General features: G+C 35.4%; 1 protein-coding gene across 5 annotated transcripts in view; it reads left to right on the forward strand.

Moving 5' to 3' along the window:
- Positions 1-16011, forward strand: part of TC2N (tandem C2 domains, nuclear) — a 42960-nt gene that overhangs the window by 21144 nt on the left and 5805 nt on the right. For 4 of the 5 annotated variants that reach the window (XM_041760258.1, XM_041760257.1, XM_041760259.1 and 1 more), the window contains 7 exons: positions 2204-2371; positions 3627-3718; positions 5148-5223; positions 5737-5837; positions 6222-6338; positions 9248-9439; positions 15864-15978. In XM_041760258.1, coding sequence (XP_041616192.1) covers positions 2204-2371; positions 3627-3718; positions 5148-5223; positions 5737-5837; positions 6222-6338; positions 9248-9439; positions 15864-15978 — 861 coding nt within the window. Of the gene's footprint in view, positions 1-2203; positions 2372-3626; positions 3719-5147; positions 5224-5736; positions 5838-6221; positions 6339-9247; positions 9440-15863; positions 15981-16011 lie in introns of all 5 variants that reach the window. The other variant, XM_041760261.1, reaches the window with a different exon arrangement.

A 16011-nucleotide genomic window follows, 5' to 3' on the forward strand; every position in this document is an offset into this window, starting at 1 on the left:
GGAATATTCCATTGTATACATAAACCACATCTTCTTTATCCATTCATCTTTCGATGGACACCGAGGCTCCGTCCACAGTATGGGTTCTTTCATTCAACATAATCTTTGTGAGATTCATTCACATTGTCAGTAGCTTCCATTAGTTTTAACATCTGTACAGAAAATATATTTATTTTTCTTTATTCTAAGTGGCATGGTATGCAGTTATGTTTCTGTATAGCACACATTTATTTTTATTAGTACGTATAGATTACAGTTTATTTCACTAGTGATAGACGTTGAGAGTTTTTCCATTTTTGGCCATGATGGATAAGGATACTTACAAACATTCTTTTTTAAAATTTTAATTAGCCAACATATACTGCATCATTAGTTTCAGATATACAGTTCAGTGATTCATCAGCTGCATGTAACACCCAGTGCTCATCACATATGGAGCTCCTTCATGCCCATCCCCCAGTTGCCCCATCCCCCAACCCCTTCCCCTCCAACAATCCTCAGGCTTATGAACACTCTCATACACGTCCCTAGGTGCACACGTGCAGACAGTTCAGTTGTGTATGTGTCCCAGAACGGCATTGTCATGTCACAGGGTATATATATATCTCAGCCTTCCTAGAATTTGCCAAGTTTTTTTTCCATGGTGATTGCCTCAGTTTATATTCCCACCAGCAGGGTTTGGTAGATCACATTGTGCTACTCTCTTGCCAACACTTGCTTTTGTAAGGCTTTCTTATTTTAACCATCCTGCTGAGTCTGTAGTGGATTCTTCTGGGAGTTTTAATTTGCATTTGCCTCCTAACTCATGAAAATTGAGCACCTACTCATGTGTTTTGGCTATTTGGGTAGCCTCTTTTCTGAAGTGCCTGCTTGAGTCTTACAGCCAATTTATATTTGGACTTGCCTTTTTCTTATTGATTTGTGAAAATTCCTTGTATATTCTGGGGTATGAGCCCTTTGTTGGTTCTATTTGTTGCACATGTCTTCTCCCACTCCGTGCATTACCTTTTCACTCTCTTCAATTGAAAATGGAAAATTTCAATTTTATTTTATTTTATTTTTTTTTCAAATTTTTTATTTATTTATTTTATTTTTTATTTATGATAGTCACAGAGAGAGAGAGAGAGGCAGAGACACAGGCGGAGGGAGAAGCAGGCTCCATGCACCGGGAGCCTGATGTGGGATTCGATCCCGGGTCTCCAGGATCGCGCCCTGGGCCAAAGGCAGGCGCCAAACCACTGCACCACCCAGGGATCCCGGAAAATTTCAATTTTAAAGTAGTTCTGTATATTAACAAAATTTTGTGATAAAATTGCTGTATTCCATTTAGGAAGTTCTTTCCTGCTTTAAAGCTGTGAAAACTTTCTTATAAATTTCCTTAAACATACAAGTTTTATTGGTTTGCTTTAACATTTAATTTAGACCCACAATCCACTTGAAATTAATGTTTTATGATTTTTTTTAGTTGGGGTGAAGGTTTATATATATATACACACACACACCAATATCCAGTTTTCTTAGCATACTTTAATGAAAAGATTTTCCAGTGCCACATTGGTTGTAAATCTCATGTCCACAAAATAATGAGTGTCTCTCTCTGTTCTGCTTAATCTTATTTTATTGTGCCAATCTTCCGTTCTTAATACGTAGGAGCATAGATCTTTCCATATTTTTTCCTTTTTGAAGATTTTTTTCAGTTGTCCTAGATCCTTTGTGTTTCCATAAAAATATTCTCTAATCACCTTTTTGTTGGTTTCTAGCTTTATTGCACTGTGGTTAGAAAACCTTATTCTGTGATTTCAGTCCTTTTGGAATTATTGAGAACTGCTCTGTGTATATCTTAGCTTCTGGTCAATTTTTATAAATGTTCTGTGTATTTGTGAAAAATGATCTTTTTACTTAAAAGATGTTCTTTGTGTAAGTAGAATAATAAAAGAAAACTCAGATCACAAAATACAGAATTGTTAATGGGGCAAAGAAAAATGCCAACAATTTACCAGACTGAGAGCAGGGTTCACAGCTGACCCCTGGCAGAGTGCTGTGTGTAGAGCTCAATAAATATACTTTTTTAAAAATATTCCAAACACATGTGATTTAGTATTACTTGAGACAAAATTTTTTCCCTTCACCTTGGATGCAACAGCTGTTAGCAAATAACTCTAAAAAGAGGGTCTTATAAAACTTCAGAAACACTTACTTTCAGCATCTGCCAGAGCATCTTTTGGAGATCGAAAGGTAGAGCTTTCTAGTTCATCCCAGCATGGAGCCAGCTACGATATATACAACCCATACCATCGATATCAGCACATTTCACCTGATTTGAGCCGACGCCTTCCCCCTCGTTCAGAAGCAGTGAGACTATATGGATCAGGTATGAAAAATTTTTTGTATATTTTCCTCTTTAACAAATGTGGAAATCAAATTAAAACCCTGGAAGAGATGATTCTTATTATCAAAAAAAAACACAAAAAAACAAAAAAACAAAAAAAAAAAGAGAAAAGCAGGCTTCAGAAGTGATGGGATAAATGTTATGACTTCTCTCTGGTACTCTACCTAACATAAAAATTGAATGAATTATATGGTTGGGAGTTCCAAATTCCATTTTATTTGTACTTTTTTTAAAGTTTCATTTTTTTAGTATTATATATCCATTTAGAAATTCTGCAACAGATATTTATTAGCTTTTTTCTTCCCTGCTCTATTCAGTGAAAATTGTAAACATACAACCCATGATGAAATTATAAGTGTAAACAAAGAAAACAGAAAATGCCTACATGATCATAGAACTTTCTTAGTTTAATATTTGAGGACTGTATCAATTTTAGACTGTCATGTACACATCTGATTGTCAAAATTCTGTTTTTCAAGTTTTTAATGTATACAGCTATCAACAGCTGAATTCAAGGTGAGGTGCTGAAAACAAAGCAGAAGTATTTATTTAAGTATTTATTTCAGTGCTGTGTTAGGATACACAGTATTCTGAGTTCCATTCTTTAAAAAGTCTTCTAGTTTGGGGGAAAACTAGAAATACAGACTAGAAATATAGCAGCACTGGAATTCAATATTATTTTTTTAATGTGGTAAGTGCTCATTACATAGTTGAATTGCATTTAGCATAGAGGACCTACATTCTCTTAGATTATTCCTATGGGATGAAGAATTGTAATGTAAACAAAAAGAGTTCAGTTTTTCCTGCTTGATATTTGATATGGTTTTGAAATGTGTTGTTTGATTTACGTTGGTTTCTGTTTGGAACAAAAGTAAAATAATTGAAAAAAATTAAACTTTAGTAGAAGACTTTCTTCTTCTTTTTTATTTTTAAAGATTTTATTTATTTATTCATGATAGACATAGAAAGAGAGACAGAGGCAGAGACAGAGGCAGAGGGAGAAGCAGGCCGGGAGCCCAACGTGGGACTCGATCCCAGGACTTGATCCTGGGACTCCAGGATCGCGCCCTGGTCCAAAGGCAGGCACTAAACCGCTGAGCCACCCAGGGATCACCAGAAGACTTTATTTCTTAAATAGGTTGCATTTATATGCACTCCTATAGAGATTTAGTTTATGGTGATTAAGTAAAATTCCAATGTTTCTTCTTTAAAGAAAATTTTCCATGTCTCTTTGTAGTTTGTGATTTAAGGACCAGCAAACTTCCCAGTTCTTCTGGGCTAAGCAAGTCCATGTTTGATCTTACAAGTTCATCTCAACGGTTCATGCAGGTGAATTATTGATATAAATTTTAATTGTATACGATTATTTTTAAGGTAAAAATTGAGGAATGTATGAGTTATGTTAGAAACAACATATGTGGATCTTTTGTAGATAAATCTGTGGTAATATCTGAAGAATTAACGCTTTGCATTTCCCATGTCCATTTTTCAGGAAGGTCTCAGCTGAATGCTAAAAGGCAGTCTTTTTTTTTTTTTTTTCTTTAAATGAATCTTAACATCTCTCTGTTGGTATGTACTCAGGCAATCTTGAAGGCAGTTGGAATTTAAAATGGTATGGTTATTGATGTGCTTATTGATCTAACTCTCCTTATTGAACATAGCTACCTACTTAGTAAAAATTAGTATTTCTATTGAGATACAGGACTTTTGTTATTTATTAATATTAACACAGCATTCTCCTATTTTTGAAATAGAATAATTTTTGTTGTTTAAAAAAGTTTCTTTTAAACATATAAGTAAATTGTGATTATTATTAAAAATTAGAAAATAGTTAAGCAGAGTAAAAAGACAAATCACCTATATTCCTGTAATGAGAGTAAAAACACCATGAAAATGTTATTATATATACTTGTGGGCTTTTGTCCATGTGAATGTATTTACATATATTTTATTAAAATGGAAATGTATTACAAATAATGCTTCATAATCCTCAGTCAAGTTAATATTTTGCAGAATTAATTCTTTATAGCAGCAGCTCTTTAATGTGTATCAGAATAGGTTGGGGAGCTTGTTGAAATACAGGTTGCCAGGTCTCACCCCCAGAGTTTTTTTTTTTTTTTTTTTTTAAGATTTTATTTATTTATTCATGAGAGACCCAGAAAGAGAGGCAGAGACACAGGCAGAAGGAGAAGCAGGCTCTGCATGGAGTGCCTGATGTGGGACTCAATCCCAGGACCCTGGGATCACACCCTGAGCCCAAGGCAGATGCTCCACCACTGAGCCACCCAGGCACCCCACCCCAAGAGCTTTTGATTCAGTAGCTCTGCACTGGGACCTCAGTTTGTATTTCCAACAAGTTCCCAGGCAATGTTGATATTGCTGGTTCAGAGGGAACTCTGCTTTGATGACTGCTACTTAATAGGTTTTTAGGTAATAGGGCTCTTCCAAATATATTCTTATTTTTACTAGTACTTTCAAGTAGGAAATATGGTAACCTCTTTCCTTATTATAAAGCCAAACCCCAAACAACAAAGGCTTTCCCCATATGTAATCCAGTAAGTTATTTAAGATTTTCCTGATAACACACACAGAAAGCTTTTTTTTCTCTTTACTGCCTAAAAGAGGGAAATTCTGACCAGTAACACTTGTCAACATGGTTAGCATGTGGTTTGATACTAAGGTGGGTGTTGGGGCATAAGTGTCAGAATCTTAAAATTTGATGTGTGATATCGGACTTAAGGGCAATTTTTATCTCTAGAGACATGATTCATGGTCCAGCGTGCCAAGCACTTCTTCTTCAAGGAAGAATTCCCAGGGCAGTAACAGAAGCCTGGGTAAGGAATAAAGTTCCACCTTTTTATATTCTTAAGGGAATTATTTCTACCAAAAAAACAAAACCTCTAGATGGTTACATCTGTTATCTGCGTATAAATACCCAGGTTGGATGGCCCATTATTCAGTGTTCAGGCATGAATGCATCTTTAAAAAAAATGCGAAGCTGTTAAATGCCTTTTGTTTGTTTTGAAGTATTCTAGTGAAGGAATTTCCAGAAGCATACAGGATTAAAGCCATATCTGTGTTACTTGGGGGAAGTTTATCTTAGTTTTAACTTAAGTGTCTCAATCTATATTTGAGTTAAATTTTTAAGCCATGTACTTTTTATAGTAGGCCTCCCCCAGCACTCTAATAATAACATTGAAGTGTGACTTCTTTTTTTATTAAAGTGGCAACTTAAAAAAAGTTATGGCATTTTTCAACTGTGCTCCTAAAATTGGATTGTATCAAAGCATAATTGGATTAGAAGGATTGCATAGCATGTCAAATGTTTTTGTCTTTTTACAATTCAGATACAATTACTTTGTCAGGAGATGAAAGAGATTTTGGGAGATTGCATGTGAAAGTGTTTTATAATTCTTCAGTAGAACAGATCTGGATCACAGTTTTACAAGTAAGTTAATTTAGTTAATACCAACTTTTCTTACAAGATTGAATGTTTTTGTTACAAACTTACGGTGCTCTTTCTGGGGAACTGGACAATACTTTATTTGGAATTTAGGATTCTGTAGTATTTTGCAGAAAACAGTATTTAAAAAAGACTAAAGAAAATAAATCTGTAGGTATGATGGAATTGTGGTTTTTAACCTTAAGAAGAAAATTGATATGATATCTAGAACATTAAATGTCAAATTATTTTAAGGTAGAAGAAATGAGATCTCAGTAGACTAAAGTTTACTTTTATAAGTTTGTATTTAAGTCATTAACTCAAAAACATCAAATATTTGTATTGCCAGGGTCCTTTTTAAAATTCAAATGTATTTTTAATTTTTTTTAGTGCAGAGATTTAAGTTGGCCTTCTAGTTTTGGAGACACTCCTACTATTTCTATAAAAGGAATACTTACATTGCCCAAACCAGTGCATTTCAAATCTTCAGCCAAGGAAGGCTCAAATGTAAGTGGCTGTGATTGAATTTCATTTTAGGCTTCTTTTGTATTAGTCACGTTAAGCCATGTGAAGACTTGGAATAACAAAGTGTTTTATTTTGGGGAAATTGCAAATTACATATTCCTTACTTTTTAAAGACAATTTTGAGTCTCAAAAATACTTGATATTACATTGTCTAATGTTAAGATGCATTTAAAAAGAAAATCATAATCACTAAAGTATATACAAGATAAACAATTCTAAGAAGACCATTTACTTTTCTCGTATGAAAGGAAAATGAAGGTCTATTTTCATCTTCTTTCTCCTACCCCACTTTGGCTTTGAGAAATAATTGCATGATTATAATAAATTTCTTTTAAATATTTCCAGTTATTATAACTGGAAGACTAATGATCCTGTTTTTGTTTTTATAGGTTTTAGATTTCACATTAGTTTATTTATTTATTTATTTATTTTAAAGATTTTATTTATTTATTCATGAGAAGAGAGAAAGAGAGAGAGAGAGACAGGCAGAGGGAGAAGCAGGCTCCATGCAGGGATCCCGACACGGGACTCGATCCCGGGTCTCCAGGATCATGCCCTGGGCTGAAGGCAGGCGCTAAACCACTGAGCCACCCAGGGATCCCAGATTTCACATTAGTTTAAATATATCTTCATTTTTTTCTTCTCATCTGTCTTCTCATTACTGCTTTTCCATCCAAATGAAATGTATTTTCTATAAGAATGTATGATTTAAAGATAAAGTAGTTCAAATGGCTAATAAGCATGAAAAAGTTTACTCTAGTAATTATGGAAATACATATTTAAATTACACATTGTTCTTTCTTTTCTATCCTTCTTTGCTTATGAAAATTAGGAAAAAATTTATAAGTACTCTAGAGCATAGAACTTTATGGAAGTTATTTTGACAAAACACATCAAAGCTTTGAAATATTTATATGCTTTAATATGCCTTTACATGATGATTCGACTTGGAATGTGTTCCATGGAAATATTTAAATATATAAAGTATTCTTGGCAGTTTTATTCAAGGGGAATAATTGGAAAACTATCTAAATGTCTTATATAGGGGAATGGTTAAGAAAATTCACGCTACATATATACCATGTGCATTTGTTTCTTTGGGTAATGAAGTACCACAAATTGAGTGGCGTAGAACAACAGAATTTTCTCACAGTTTTAGAGAAAGTCTGAAATCAAGGTGTCAGCATGTTGGTTCCTTCCTTCAGCAGTGAGGGAGAATCTGTTCCATGCCACTCTCCTAGCTTCAGTGATGGTCAGCAATCTTTGACATTCCTTGACTTCATTCTATGCTTCCATCTTCATGTGGCATTTTCCATCTGTCACTGTGTCTTCACTCCACTATGGCCTCACCTTAACTTCACTAGCTACCTCTTCAAGGACCGTATTTCTAAATAAGGTACATTCTGAGTTACTGAGGGTCAGGGCTTCAGCATATCCTTTTTGAGGCCAAATTTAAACCATAACACCATGTGATAGAATACTAGGCAGCTATAAAAAATAATGTTTAGGAAGAGTTTTATAGGACATGGAAAAATATTCTTAATAAGTGAAAAGGCACTAATCAAAATTGATGTACATGTCTTAGTATCTCACTGTGAAAATATGCATTAGAGAAAGTCAAGATGGAAATAAATCTTAAATATGGTTATAGTGCTGATACTGAAGATGGATCCTTCCTGAATTAAACAGTTTCACTTTTTTATTTTCAAATAAAACTAAGCTTAGGAAAAATTGCTCTCCTATTAATTCTTGCATGGAATCTTACTTTTAAAATTTATTATTATTTGTCAACTTGTTTACCCCTTTACCCCTATTGTAGCAAAATGTGGGACAGACCAGCACACTTGCATTATGTGTAAGCTCACTGCATTTCAGTTTTAACATTACATATTTTATGAATACTCTATTGGTGGTGTGATCCTGTGCCTTGAGACTCAGAGAAAAAGATAGCTCCAGTGGTTGGGAGGCTCTCAGAAACACAATTTTGACTATACAGATGTAAGCAATTACAATAAAAGTGAAAATGTTGGCACAGTATCTAAAATATGGATGTTAGTTGCCCAGATATTGTGTTTTTTCAAAAGGCAAAAAAACCCCTCCCTTTCAAAAGAATGCAGTAGAGGGGAAGAAGGAAGTAGATAGCAAAAATCAATCTTGTGTTAAGAAGATGTTAGTTCTTGGTAAGACAGGGCTTTTAAAATATTAGGAGTTATGGAAAGAACGTTTGAAAATCTTCTGAGCACGGAAAACACTGACTTGCTGCCTAGGGTGGATAGTTATGGGAGAAGGTAGCACTTTTCAAGGAGATTGATTTTCAGGTTGCAAAGAATGGAGCAAATGTCACAGGAGGAGAAATCAGAGCCCAAGGTAGGTGGGAAGAATATTAGACAAAGAATAGAAATAATTCAAGTCTTTTAATATGAACAGTTAGATTTGGGGTACTTGCTGAAAGAGCACACCTGAGATACTTGAACCACTTATTAACTGTTGAAAAATTGTGGTGAAGAGCAGGAAAGATACCCCAGAACCAAAGATGGAAAACAACCCAGTTTTCAAAAAGAAAAGCTATCTTCTGCTAAATGTGGAATTAATATTGACCTGAATTCCTTAGTAATTAAAAGGGTGATTTGATTTGTGAAAGTAAGAAAGGCAGTATCCAGAATAAATTCTGGAAAAACAACTCATGGTCATTGTCATTTTGACTTACATTGAAAAATATTTTTTGTTGCAAAAAAAAATCAGATCCTTCCTAGATGATAAAATGTTACTTTTACCTCTTTTGTACTGGCATATCATCTTTTCTTTCCCCATTTCTTTTACTTATTATATTGTTTTCTTATTATTATTTCTTATCTTATTATTTCTTATTTTCTTGTGGGGTTTTGTTTTAGGCTATTGAATTTATGGAAACTTTTGTATTTGCCATTAAACTCCAAAGTCTACAAACTGTAAGGCTTGTATTTAAAATTCAAACCCAGACTCCCAGGAAGAAAACGATTGGAGAATGCTCACTGTCACTCAGAACTCTCAGCACACAGGAAATGGATTACTCTTTGGATATAATGCCACCTTCAAAAATTTCTGTAAGTGATAATAGTATGTAATGTTAAAACTGTTTTATACTTTTAGAATTATTTTGTGGATGAGTTTTTGTTGGGACATTCTAGAATATATTAGACGGTTGGGAAGGCTTTCAAGAAGTAATAATACTGTCATTGTTAATACTTTTTAATTAAACGATAAAAGGTTAACAGAGAACCTTTGTTTTCTCTGTTGAAAAATACCCTTAGGGTTACCTTCTCCTGTACATTTTTTATAAATGTTTCATACTTCAGGTAAAATAATCCTGAAGTGACTAACTGATAATTTAGTTATAGCAAGAAAGAATCATAAATTCCAAACTCTGAGATTGCCTTAAAATAGACTAGGAAGGTGGTTTAATCATGAGTAAGCTAAATGTCCATAAATTGGGTAAAATGGAGGTTTTTTATAGCTGGATTTGTTTTTTTTTTAAATGACTTGATTATTTGTACTGTGTATTGATTTTTGAGACCTGATTTTAATTCTTTCAACTAGCCAGCTGAACACTGTCTTTAGATTGTTTAGAAACCCCTGATAATTTAATTATATAGTTTCTGTGTCAGGATAGCAGTTACAGAAATCAGTCATAAGCTTCTGTAAGGCCAAATCTATATGTGATTTTAAGTTTATGTGAGATTTATATTTTACCTACCTTAAAAAATATTTAATGTGATTTGAAGTGGTTCTTAACCCTGGCTACGCATTAGGATCACCTGGGGAGCTTTACAAACATGCCCACACCTAAACCAACTAAATCAGAATTTTCTGGGGGTGAGGGGAGATGGGAGGGAGCCAGAAGCTGCTGTTTTTTTCAGAAGCTTCCCAGGTGATTTTACTGTGCAGCCTGGCTTGAGAACCACTGAATTAGAGGGGTATTAAATTAGGGAATTTAATTAGGGAATTTAAAACATGAAAATAGATTTCTATGATTGATCAAAAAGTGAAAATTTTAGGTAGTTATTTCTTGTATGTTATTTCCTGTCTTCATCTCCTATGTGTTCTCTGTACAACATTAATTATACGTTAGAATTCAGTTGCTTGTTTTAAACAAAACTAGGCTCAGGCTTCCATTTTATTGTGTGTATTAGCCCCTGCAGCCCAGCGTTATAAGGGCCTGTTATACTCTTGACATTGAATATTGGTACCCAGGTAGGTATGAAAGAATAAATGAGTGAAAGCATGCTCTATTAGATTATTTTTATATTCTGTTTAAATATAGCAAATTTGCCTCATAACTGGGACAGGTTGGTCACTTGCATCTTTGAAACTAGCTTGGTAGATGGTAATCTGCAGCCGTGTTTTACAGAAGGCACAAATATACTATTCCAATGGGTAATTCATATAATAAAACTTTAAAGACCAGTAGAGTGGATCAGAAGATAACTCAGCAAAGGTGTTTTCTGGGGAAAATTGAGATGCTATCATTTTTATCTGCCTTGGAGAATCTGAAAGGATGGTTTTGGCTAAGTTTTTACCAAATTATTTCCTGTATTAGAGGTCTTACAAATGTTTGTGTATCTGTTGTGTGCTGGGTGCTAGGGATACAGAAAGGCTGATGGCTTGAGGGAGCTCGCGAGGTACCCTGGACCAGTGAACTTGTGTTACCGGTGAATGTTTTGTACTATTGGCTAATGCAATAATAGTATGCTTTGTTTCCTGTGTAAAATTGATATTCGGATTGTGAAAGTGACAGAGCCAGATTTCCACACCCATCCTCCATACTGACAGCTATGTCACCGTAAACAGCAGAACTTTTATATAGAGCTAATGTTTTCCGTACTACAGAGTTGTTGACCTCGACAAATAGCAATGGAAGTATTTGTTTGAGAACCCAAATTTCTGTGTCAAATAATGTGGAAGAGGTTTGTGTGAAGAAATAGCTGACATTTATAGACACTTAACCAAACAACTGATGTGGTGTTAGGTGATTTTTTAATTTTTTAATTTTTATTTTATCTAAATTCAATTAATTAACACCTAATGTATTACTGGTTTCAGAGATAGAGGTTGTGATTCATCAGTCTTCTGTAACACCCGGTGCTCATGACATCACGTGCCCTCCTTCATGCCTGTCACTCAGTTACCCCATCCCTCCGCCCCCACTCTCCTCCAGCAGCTCTCAGTTGTTTCCTAGAGTTATGGGAGCTCTTTTGGTTTGTCTCCCTCTCTGATTCCATCTTGTTTTATTTCTTCCTCTCTTCCCTTTATGATCCTCTGTTTTGTTTCTTAAATTCCATGAGTGAAACCGTATGATAATCGTCTTTCTCTGACTTATTTTGCTTAGCATAATACCTGCTAACTCCATCCATGTCTTTACAACTGGCAAGATTTCATTCTGTCTGATGGCTGAGTAACATTCCATTGTATATATATATAGACCACATCTTTATCCATTCACCGGTCAGTGGACATCTGGGCTCTCTCCATATGCTGTTAGGTGATTGAATGCTCACACCAAACTTATGAGCTTTCTGCTCTTGTTATCCCTACCATAGCGACCAATATGTTGAAGCGCTTGCCTGGTTTTCTCTAGCCAGCAGTTGGTGGGCTAGGATTTGGGCAGAAGCTTTGATCCCAGGGCCAGCTCTCTTAGCTCTACCACGTATCGCTCCCACCAAGGAGACATCACCAGACAGATCACGGTCTAATTATGCTTAACTTTTTACTTTCAACAATAATTCTGGAAGGCTCAGGTTTTTTTGTTCTTTAAAACATGATATATAATAATGTAAGACCAGAGATCATATCTTATATCCTCCACAGTGTTCTGCCCATTAAAAATGCACTTAATATATACCAGCTAATTGGAATTTTAATTTTGGGATTATTGGGAGATGGAAAACCACTTTGAATAGTTTTCCACAATCCAAATTGATATACTGGAACATACTAAGTGAGTTGAACTCTGAAATGGCATTGACAAGTTAGAAATGGCAAACCCTTTGCCAAATGCTGTTCATTTTTGTGAAAGTGAGCACTACCCGTGTGTAACACTAAGGGAAGTTTTGCCACCATTAGGTGTTTTCATGTGAATAATCACATAATGGGTACAAAACCATAATAACAAAAATTTTTAATGGTTTTCTTGGCTTTTGTAAACAGTAAGTAACTGTTATATTTATTTTTTTATTTTTTATTTTTTATTTATTTATTTTTTTTTTAATTTTTATTTATTTATGATAGTCACAGAGAGAGAGAGAGAGGCAGAGACACAGGCAGAGGGAGAAGCAGGCTCCATGCACCGGGAGCCCGATGTGGGATTCGATCCTGGGTCTCCAGGATCGTGCCCTGGGCCAAAGGCAGGCGCCAAACCACTGCACCACCCAGGGATCCCATATTTATTTTTTTAAATGCCAAGAGCAGCAGCAGCATTTTTTTTAAATCAGCAGAGGCTTTATTTTAAATATGCTACCAAAGAGATATATGGATCCATTCTTATTCTGATAATAAAGGCAAAAATAGTACTTTCACTTATTTATCAGAATTCAGCATTTGTTGGGGTGCCTGGGTGGCTCAGTTGGTTAGGCATCCAACTCTTGGTTTTGACTCAGGTCATAATCTCATGGGTTGGGAGATCAAACCATGAGTCAGGCATCATGCTCAGCAGGGAGTCTGCTTGACATTCTTTCTCTCTCCTCCTGCTCACATGCATGCACACATACGGACACTCTCTCTCTCTCAAAATAAATAAATCTTAAAAAAAATCCAGCATTTGTTGCCAAAATAGACGAGTTTGACCATGATTTTAGACTTTTTAAGGGGAAGTCTAACCTCAACAGTTGGATTTATAAAGTGGTTCACTTTTCACCATCTATATCTTTATTTCATATGACATGACCAATTTAATTGTATTTGTAAAAATGTTTTTAAATGAAAGTATGATTGGATAGTTAAATTAGTTTCAGGTGTGCAGCATGAGGATTTGGTAATTCTGTACAGTATTCTTTGTTTACTATAATAATTGTAGTTACCATTTACCACATGTGACGCTGTTATAGTATTCCCTGTGCTGTACTTTTCATCTCTGTGACTTATTTATTTTATAACTGGAAGTCTGTACTTTTTAATCCCCTTTATCTACTTTACCCATCCCCCCACCCATGTCCCTTCTCCCACTGTTTTCTGTATTTAAGAATTTGTTTTGTTTTTTGGATTCCACATATGTATAAAATCATATGATTTTTATTTCATTTTTTTCTTATAAATTTATTTTTTATTGGTGTTCAATTTGCCAACATACAGAATAACACCAGTGCTCATCCCGTCAAGTGCCCCCCTCAGTGCCCGTCACCCATTCACCCCCATCCCCTGCCCACCTCCCCTTCCACCACCCCTAGTTCGTTTCCCAGAGTCAGGAGTCTTTATGTTCTGTCTCCCTTTCTGATATTTCCCACTCATTTTTCTTCTTTCCCCTTTATTCCCTCTCACTATTTTTTATATTCCCCAAATGAATGAGAACATATAATGTTTGTCCTCTGATTGACGTGGATGGAACTGGAGGGTATTATGCTGAGTGGAATAAGTCATATGATTTAAAAACATATTTTATTTATTTATTCATAAGAGAGAGAGAGAGAGAGAGAGAGAGAGGCAGAGACACAGGCAGAGGGAGAAGCAGGCTCCATGCAGGGAGCCTGACATGGGACTCGATCCTGGGTCTCCAGGATCAGGCCCTGGGCTGAAGGTGGCAATAAACCACTGAGCCACCCAGGCTGCCCTGTGATATTTTTTTAAATCTTATTTCACTTAGCATAATATTCTTTAGGTCCATTCATGTCATAGCAAATGGCAAGATTTCATTCTTATTTATGACTGAGTGATATTCCATCATATGTATAAATATATCTCACATCTTTTTGATCTTGAGATGACCAGTTTTAAAATGTAGGATCAGGGATCCCTGGGTGGCTCAGTGGTTTGGCGCCTGCCTTTGGCCCAGGGCGCGATCCTGGAGTCCCAGGATCGAGTCCCACGTCAGGCTCCCGGCATGGAGCCTGCTTCTCCCTCCTCCTGTGTCTCTGCCTCTTTCTCTCTCTCTCTTTGTCTATCATAAAAATGAATAAATAAATAAATCTTTAAAAAAAATGCAGGATCATGTTTTAAGGAAATGCCCATGATTCGGTCAATGGCATGTACTTGGAAAAGTTCTTTTTCTTTTTTTTTTTTTTTTTTTTTAAAATTTTTATTTATTTATGATAGTCACACAGAGAGAGAGAGAGAGGCAGAGACACAGGCAGAGGGAGAAGCAGGCTCCATGCACCGGGAGCCCGATGTGGGATTCGATCCCGGGTCTCCAGGATCGCGCCCTGGGCCAAAGACAGGCGCCAAACCGCTGCGCCACCCAGGGATCCCCCGAAAAGTTCTTTTTCAATGAGTTATGTCAGTTACTGGGGAATACTAGGCAATTACCAAATATAAATCTCTTCATGGAGGTCATTCAGCTGTTTTTTTTACCTTCGTTGGCATCAACACTCACAAAGATTTTTGTGCCTGTCTGTTCCGAGCCCTAGTGAGGTCTGTTAACACGATGCTCTTGCTTTATTCCCACACCTATTCTTCTCAGCACATGAACAGTAATGTTTTTCTGTTTGGATGACTTTATGTTTATTTCTTTTATTTTTTTACTCCAGGGACCTTGAAATGCACCTAAGTAGGCTGGCTTGTGTTCCATTTCATGAATTTACTTATGTTCTTCTGCTAGCAATAATGAAGAGCACATTTTAACTTTTCCCCTCTCTGAATCTGCTTCATTGCATTGTTTTCCTCAGGTTTTCTTTGACTTTTTCCTTATTATTTGCTATCTCATTACTTTCACTAGCTTCCTTCTTTCTAATGTTCTTCTTTGGCTGGCTTTCACTCAGCATAGCAATTCAGCCTTTAACCTACATGTTTGTCGCTTGGAATAACCCTTTTTCTTCTAAATTGGGTAGCACCTACTGTCATGTCTACAATTGGGAAAAATAATGATGATTCTCATATTTGAAATTTTTTATTGTAGTTTATGTATTAAAAATAATTCAAATGACTGAATTTAAGTGTTTTGGAAGTGTGGTTTTTTGGTGTTTATTTCACGGACATTTTCTTTAGTACTGCTGCTCAGGAATTTAATTTGTTTTCAATTTTATTTTATTTTATTATTTTTTTTGTTGTTGTTTTTTTTGTTTTCAATTTTAATTGTCTTTTGACCACCCTGATTTTAAAGGTGTGTATGTACGTAGGTGTGATTTGGATTTTCAGAATCCATGAAAGTGAGTAGCTCATATTTACAGAATCCATGGCATTTATCCGAACCATCTTTTATATCATAGCTTTGTGTGTCAATAAAAAGCTTTCAAAACTTCTTACTATAGCTCTTTATTTTTTAATTTTTGAAGTATCTGCAAAACTTTATTCTTATTTACCAAAAGGCACTTTTTTGATATCCAGGTTTGCCATGCAGAACTTGAACTGGGGACTTGTTTTCAAGCTGTAAATAGCAGAATTCAGTTACAAATTCTTGAGGCACAATACCTTCCAAGCTCTTCGACACCTCTCACTTTGAGTAAGTATATCCGTGGTTCAAAGTGGAGTCTTC

The sequence above is a fragment of the Vulpes lagopus genome, chromosome 6 (assembly GCF_018345385.1).
Source record: "Vulpes lagopus strain Blue_001 chromosome 6, ASM1834538v1, whole genome shotgun sequence".
NCBI classification, from domain to species: domain Eukaryota; kingdom Metazoa; phylum Chordata; class Mammalia; order Carnivora; family Canidae; genus Vulpes; species Vulpes lagopus.